The 8,053-nt window shown below is 39.7% G+C and overlaps 1 protein-coding gene across 1 annotated transcript in view; it reads right to left on the bottom strand.

The window, feature by feature from the left end:
• Window positions 1–187: 187 nt before the first annotated feature.
• ccdc69 (coiled-coil domain containing 69) overlaps window positions 188–8,053 on the bottom strand; it is a 16,298-nt gene continuing 8,432 nt past the window's right edge. Inside the window, exons 3-10 of the mRNA XM_068572330.1 lie at window positions 7,569–7,738; window positions 6,564–6,651; window positions 6,160–6,233; window positions 5,669–5,770; window positions 5,379–5,498; window positions 5,164–5,261; window positions 4,102–4,266; window positions 188–309 (exon numbers count right to left, since the gene is read on the bottom strand). Coding sequence (XP_068428431.1) covers window positions 234–309; window positions 4,102–4,266; window positions 5,164–5,261; window positions 5,379–5,498; window positions 5,669–5,770; window positions 6,160–6,233; window positions 6,564–6,651; window positions 7,569–7,738 — 893 coding nt within the window. The 3' untranslated portion in view covers window positions 188–233. The remainder of the gene's footprint in view (window positions 310–4,101; window positions 4,267–5,163; window positions 5,262–5,378; window positions 5,499–5,668; window positions 5,771–6,159; window positions 6,234–6,563; window positions 6,652–7,568; window positions 7,739–8,053) is intronic.

The raw sequence follows: 8,053 nt of genomic DNA, 5'->3' as shown, positions 1-8,053 counted from the left end.
GCCCCGCCCCTAAAGCGTCCCCTGCTTTATGGTCTGTTTGACTCTAACAGACCATAATGTACTAAATGAACATCATGCTGTATAGAAGAAGACTAGAAACTAGAGATTGAGACATAAACTCATGTTTACAATGTTTACTGAATACATCAAGAGAGAAGTAGAGTCACTTATATAGACCTCTATACAACCAGAGGAGTCGGTTGTATAGAAGTCTATGTCTCAGTCAGGTGATGTCATGTGTCCAGCGGAGCTTCAGGTTGTTCTGTAACAGAGTTCACAGGTTCGATGCCAGCGGTCCTCTGCTGCCCTCTAGAGGACAAACAGGTGCATTACATTAATGAATTATTCATATTCATAGAGAAATGACTCGTCCTGATTTGATTGCAGTAAAAATACACAAGAAAACTTTTGATACTTTGAGTAGATTTCACCCAGAATACTAGAAGTACAAGTGAATACACTCTAGACAAATGATCAAATAACATTATTAATCATAACATTAATAACTATTATAATCAAAAATCAAATGAAAAAGTTAATTAAAAAAATCTTGAAAACTCAAGTAATAAATATTCGAGTCAAATAAAAATCCAAATCGAATATTACAAAATTAAATGAATAAAAATGAAAATTTCAAAATTCATTTTTGGGAATAGAAATTTAAAAAATTGGGAAAATCCCCCCCAAAAAATAATCTAAAAATGACTAAACATTTAATAACAAATATTCCAATTCATGAATTAATAAAGTAATTTTGTGGGTTGAATCATTGTAAAACATTTGTCATATGAAAGCTTTGTTTGATGTATAAATCAGACGAAAAGCACTTATGTACATATATTATATTTATTACCATCGCCATTATTATCACACGAGAGTTACATTATTTTTCTTCAAAATACATACAAAGAGTTGGTCAATCTTTTCTTAAAGATTCTTTTGTATTCTTTTGTGTTATTTAAACCTTTTCTTTTTAAAGTGAGGAATCAGAGCAACTTGTTGTTGTTTGTTGCATCCTTGTCAACAGAAGACATGAAACAATGATGAGTTTTATTGCAGCTTTTTATTTAATCAAGCCAAAAACAAAAAAGGAAAAAAACAAACGCTGGATAGAAATCCAACTGAGAAAAGATGAAATACGTTTTTACACAAAAAGCCAACAAACAAATCTGAACTATACAACATGAAACCGTCTCTCATAGAAACTAAGAAACTGGTCAAAGTGCTCGTGCATAAGGAGGAGTTGTCACAACACTGATGAATGTTTTTTTTGGCAATATGTACGTAACATCCCATAAATCCATCGTCACTTAACAAAGAGAGAGAAAAACCTTTAAATGACAACACAACGATATCTTTCACATCTTTAAAAAGTAACACAATGAAAGTTATCGAGCTCTTTAAAGGCCAGACGTTTACAGTGATTGTTGATGTAGTTATCGGATGTTAGCATGGCATGCTAACAATTAAACTAGCATAAATCTCAAAGTACAGGAAGGCTCACGGGTTGTTTTTTTTGCAATATTTGTTCTAGAGGTGTGTATGTGTATATATATACACATATATACATACACACATACAAGTTGTGTGTAGAAATCAAAATGTTAACGATAAAACATCTTACGATGCTAAAATAAATGTTGCTAAAAACATGCTAAAACTCTCAAGAGGTTCGTAAATTGTGACGTGAAAAATCTAAACACCTGCACCAAAAAAAACACTACAACTAATTCATGTAACGAAATGAAGAACAAAGGGAGCTAAACAATAAACGTTTTAACAATCCACACTGAATGCTAACATGCTAACGTGCTAACAGCAGCATTTTACCAACGCGTAGATATTCCCGCGGGTGGAATAACGGCGCGTAACATTCAGTGATGTCACGTTCACAGAACATTTAGTCGCGTTGGCTTTAATCTCAAAGTTCAGGAAACATCTCACGGTTCTGTCTTTTGTTCGGGAGGAAAACTGAAGTTTCGGGAGATAAAACTTGTGCGTAGCGGTCATGAAGAAACGAGCGCGTCGGTTAACTAGCGCGCTAAAACACTCAAATGAATCTTACATACACGAAACAAAGCAGAGCTCAAGTTGAAGTGGTGTTTCACCCTTCAGCCAAATTCCCACATCCCCGAAAAACTGCAGAATGAACGACATTAAAATGTGTCAGCTGACCAAAAACATCCGGTTGTGATTAAGTTTTGACACAAAAGAGAAACCTGAAAAAACGAGGCACACAAAAAAAATGAGTAAAAGCAAACTGACTACGATTAAAACGAGAAAACGTTTTGGCATCAGGTTCAAATCAGAAGCAGAAATGCGTCACAGTGGATGAGTCGGTGGACGGTTTCATGAACCCAAACGTTTGAAATACTTTAACTTTGTGTTCTGTGTTCTGGATGTTTGACCCAGAGGCTCCTCAGCTGACCTCTTGAGATGGAGCTCGAGTGATCGTGAGGATCTCTAAGAGGCTCCTTGAGTCCTTAAAGTCTCCTTTTACAACAATACCTTGATGCCTTACTACCTCAATACCTCGAGACCTTGACACCTCGATACCTCGAGACATCAATACCTTGATACCTCGAGGCCTTGACACCTCGAGACCTCAATACCTTGATACCTCGAGACCTCAATACCTTGATACCTCGAGACCTCAATACCTCGATACCTCGAGACATCAATACCTTGAAGCCTTTTGAGATGGAGCTTGATTGCGAGGATCCCTAAATGTCTCCTTGAGTCCTTAAAGTCTCCCGCACAACAATACCTTGACACCTTACTACCTCAATACCTTGATACCTCGAGACCTTGATACCTCGAGACCTCAATACCTCGAGACCTTGATACCTCAATACCTTGATATCTCAATACCTTGATATCTCAATACCTTGATATCTCAATACCTTGAGACCTTGATACCTTGATATCTCAATACCTTGAGACCTTGATACCTTGAGACCTCAATACCTGGAGACCTTAATACCTGGAGACCTCGACACCTCAAGCTTGATTGTGAGGATCTCTAAATGTCTCCTTGAGTCCTTGCCGTCTCCCTCACAAAAATACCTTGATACCTTGGCACCTTGATATCTCGAGACCTTGATTGTGAGGACCTCTAAGAGGATCCTTGAGTCTTTAAAGTCTCCCTCACGACAATACCTTGATACCTCGCTACCTCAATACCTTGAGGCCTTGATACCTCACTACCTTGATACCTTGATACCTTGAGAGCTCAATACCTAAATGGGATCTTAAAGACTGGAACAGTTCGGGGCCTTAAAGTAGTTTATTGGTCGAGTACCTGACGTCCAGGATTACGAGGAAACACAAACTCAAATGCTTCTTGAAAAGCTTCACAGTTGGTTAAAAGGAAGAAAAAAAGAAAAGAGCGTGTTAGAAAAATAAAATAAAAAATCATCTTTTGTAATGATTTGGGGATTTAACTAAATTCAGGAAGCCAGACATCCGGCTTTGAACCCTCGAGAGTTTTAAGGATGTCAGACGAACGCTCAGCAACCAGGAACAGTCGATATGAGTCTAAGGCACTTTAGCAGAAAGTTAGCGGCTCCGTCACGCAAGCTTTTAATTTAATAACGGCTAAATTATCGGCATGACACATGGATTTGTTCACGAGGTCGCACGAGCCGCGATTTATACGAACGCGCCTCTCGGAGGACCTACGCTCGACTGGTGTTCTAGTTTGTAGCTCACTGTGGCTAGCTAGCGAGCTAGTAAGCTCGCTAGCTAGCATCCTAAAGTTGCCCACCACGCCGCACCGGAGCAAAAAAAAAAAGGTTCGTGACCGCCGTATCGTCCAATAACCAGCAGATATTCCTGAATAATAACAGATTGTTTTGGCCGCATGAGGGGGGGGGGGGGCACCGGCTTGAAGTCCACACAGATGTCGTAGCTGAAGAGGAGTTGAGACGCTACTTCAGGGACCCTTGTTGTCACATCAGTGGAGTTGCAGTGAAAAATGGGAAATATTCAGACTTGTGGATCCAGTTTAACGTCCCGGGACTTGAACCCAGAACCTGCAGCCCCCAGTTTGAGTTCCCAAGTGGTACCTGTACTGGTTTCTGAAGGGGGAGGGGGGATCACCTGGGGGCGAGCTCCTGCATCATGACGGGCAGGTGGATGGTCGGACACGAGTCCCTGTGCCTCAGCTTGAACATCAGCTGCTCTTTTTCCTGAGAAAGCTTCTGGTTCACGCCGGCCGTCCTCTCCAGCGCCGCCTTGAGGTCCTGCTGCTCCTTTGACAGCTGCCTGCGAAACAAAACGCAGAGAGGAAGATGATGATGATGATGATGATGATGATGAAGGCCTTGAAAGGATCTTTTGAGGATCTTTTGGGGGCATTTTGTTCAGATGAATCATCCAGTGAACTTCATGCTTTGCCAACAAAGTCAAGATAGGAAAAGCAAACTTCTTTCCTGAGAAATTATTAATAATAACAAGCAAAACTATTTGTGAAAGTTTAAAGCAATAAATGGCTTAAAACCTTTAGGTTTCAGGTCATCAGGCAATAAAAAATAAATAATACACTTTTCCTGTTCTATGCATTTTCCTTTATATGAATTTTTTTTTTTTTAAAAGATTGTGAATAATTGAAAAATAATTGCGAACATTGTAAAAAAAAAAAAATGTTATTATCTTATATTAATTTAAAGAGCAGAAATTATTTTTATTTTAACCCTATTCATGGTTTCTATTTGACGGTTTAATTAATTAGAGAATAACAAAAAAATAAGTTTAGTTCTTGATCAATATTCTATATTTAATTTTAAAGTTTAAAATGTTTCACGACATTTTGAAGATGAAGCTAAATGTTTTGGAGCAGACGTAAAGCGTCCAGCAGGCGGCGCCACATCGCCGCTCATAGAGATGCTGTCGGTTTCAGAGGAGGAGAACATGAAGAAGAACATGAAGAAGAACATGAAGAAGAAGAACATGAAGAAGATGAAGAACATGAAGAACATGATGAAGAAGAAGAAGAAGAACATGAAGAACATGATGAAGAAGAAGAAGAAGAACATGAAGAAGAAGAAGAAGAAGAAGAAGAAGAAGAAGAAGAAGAAGAAGAACAAGAAGAAGAAGAAGAACAACAACAACAACAACAACAACAACAACAACAACAACAACAACAACAACAGAGAGGCCTACTGAATGAGACTCTGGCAGTTGTCTATCCGGACTCTCAGGTCTTCGTTCTGCTGCAAGACGAAGACGATCTGATCCTCCAGCGACAAGTTCTTCTCCACCTGAGAACACGACGAAGAGGAACAGTGAGGAAGAGGAACAGTGATGAAGAGGAACAGTGAGGAAGAGGAACAGTGAGGAAGAGGAGGAGAGAGGCCATAAAAAGGACGTTTTCCCACCAGCGCGTCCATCTGCTGCAGCTTCCTGCTCTGCTGCTGAACGCGCTCGCTCTTCATCTCGATCACAAACAGCAGGGACTCCTGCTCCGACTCCCAGAATGCACCTGGGCTGCCGTGGGCCTGGAGGCAACACATGAATAGAACACATTTGCAGGACTTTTCCTACACTTTTGCTACACTTTTCCAGGCCTGGATGCAACCATTATTAAAATTCAATGACTTTTCCAGGTTTCCATGACCGTAAGAACCCGTAGAACTTGAATTACTTTTATACGTGAAGGACAACACACCTGAATGTTTCTCTGCAGGTCTTTCTTGAACGTCGACTCGTCCACTCTCTTCTTCAGCTCTTCATAAACCTGCAGCTCTGCGGTCAGATGCTCCACTTCACCCTTCATTCACGGCACAAAAACATCAAAATTAGATCTCAGCACTTTTAAACATCGCTTTTCTCAGCTCAAAGAAGGTTTCACAAACATAAAACTTCAGAGAAAGAGTCGCGACCGACCTCGTTTAGAGTTTTACAGGCGTCTCTTTTATAATTGCGTTTTATGGGGAAACCGCTGCAATACCACAAAGGGCCACCGGGGGAAAACGCTGCAATACTGTGAGGGGCCACTAGGGGAAAACGCTGCAATACCGCGAGGGGCCACCAGGGAAAGACGCTACAATACCGCGAGGGGCCACCAGGGGAAAACGCTGCAATACTATGAGGGGCCACCAGGGAAAGACGCTGCAATACCGCGAGGGGCCACCAGGGGAAAACACTGTGTCTTTTCACCTTGAGGACGTTCTCGGCCGCTTGAAACTTTTCCGTCACTTCAGTTTTCTCTTGTTCGTGTTTCTTTTGCAGCACTACAGAAAAAAAAGAAGAGATAAAACATTTTAAAGACATTTTTACAAGTTTAAACTGATTTTTTCAAAAACCCGTTTTTTTTTATGTGTGACATACTGGTGATAAGAGTTTCAGTGTAAAAGCATGACATGACAAATAATAATAATAAGTTGTGCGGCTGTAAATAAAACATGATTTTAAAGTTTTCACTCATCAAAATGAAGCAGAGTGGTGTTCCTGTCGGGAGGAGAGCGTCTTTGTATCGGATTCAGACATTAATAATGTACTGAAGTTATTGAAACTGATGTTTTTTAACCGATTAAACGGTTGTTCGGGTCGTGACTCGTTACCTTCGGCGTTCCTCTCGTGTTCTTTCGCAGCGGCTTCACTTTTCTGCTCATGCAGGACGTTCAAGTCGGCCGTCGTCTCCGTTTTCACCTGAAGAATAAAGTTTAAAAAAGACGTAAGATGGAAAACAAGAAGGAACACGATGACGTCGCCGCTGAAACACTGGAAACGTTGGGAACACTGGAACGCTCCCAGCAGCGACGTCACCGGAAAATATCTGAATCAAAAAAAGGGAAAACAGCAGCCACACGAGTTAATTATTAATTAGTTATTAAAAGATAAACGACAGTTTACGGAGCACTTTAATCACTGTGATTATAATAAAACACAAATAAATCTATAATAAATGATAAAAACAAATAAAATAAGTGACTAACAATAGAAATATTACCAGAAATATAGAAAATAAAAATACATGAAACAATTAATAAATATGTTAAAATATAATTTTAAAAAACAGTTATATAATATTATTTTAATAAGTTAAAATAGGAACAATGACTTCATGATTTAATAAAATAAATGAAAATTACAATTATATTAACAGGAAAATAAATTATAATTATGAAAATAAAGATAATATAATAAGACAATTTGAAAATGAAGAAATAATACAATGTTAATTAAAATAATATTACAAGTGCTCCTAGATAAATGCCCCATAGTGATCAATACATATAGATAAGGAGAGATCAATACATATAGATAAAGAGTGATCAATACATATAGATAAGATGTGATCAATACATATAGATAAGATGTGATCAATACATATAGATAAGATGTGATCAATACATATAGATAAGGAGAGATCAATACATATAGATAAGGAGAGATCAATACATATAGATAAGGAGAGATCAATACATATAGATAAGGAGAGATCAATACATATAGATAAGGAGAGATCAATACATATAGATAAAGAGTGATCAATACATATAGATAAGGAGAGATCAATACATATAGATAAAGAGTGATCAATACATATGGATCAGGAGCCTCACCTTGTCCAGGAGGCTCAGCACGAGCGAGCACACCTCCTTGTCTCCGTGGCCTCTCAGAAGCTCCGCCCTCTCCGGGTTCCCATTGGCCTCCCTCAGGATCCTCAGCTGCCACTCAAAGCGCTCGATCTGCTTCTCCAGAAGGACGTCCGGCTCACCTGACGCCCGTTTACCTGCAGAGGAGGAGGAGTCTGTCAGAGGAGGAGGAGTCTGTACAGAGAGGAGGAGGAGTCTGTACAGAGAGGAGGAGGAGTCTGTCAGAGGAGGAGGAGTCTGTACAGAGAGGAGGAGGAGTCTGTACAGAGCAGGAGGAGTCTGTACAGAGCAGGAGGAGTCTAGAGAGGAGGCGGAGCCAGTCAGAGGAGGAGGAGTCTATAAAATAATTCAACCATCAAAATAGTTGTGTTAACACACACACACACACACACACACACACACACACACACACACACACACACACACACACACACACACACACACACACACAC

The sequence above is a fragment of the Clinocottus analis genome, unplaced genomic scaffold (assembly GCF_023055335.1).
Source record: "Clinocottus analis isolate CAN_PGR_092001 unplaced genomic scaffold, fCliAna1.0.p SCAF_1, whole genome shotgun sequence".
NCBI classification, from domain to species: domain Eukaryota; kingdom Metazoa; phylum Chordata; class Actinopteri; order Perciformes; family Cottidae; genus Clinocottus; species Clinocottus analis.
The sequence above is the reverse complement of the archived record's forward strand: the minus strand, read 5'-3'. Positions and strand labels throughout refer to the sequence as shown.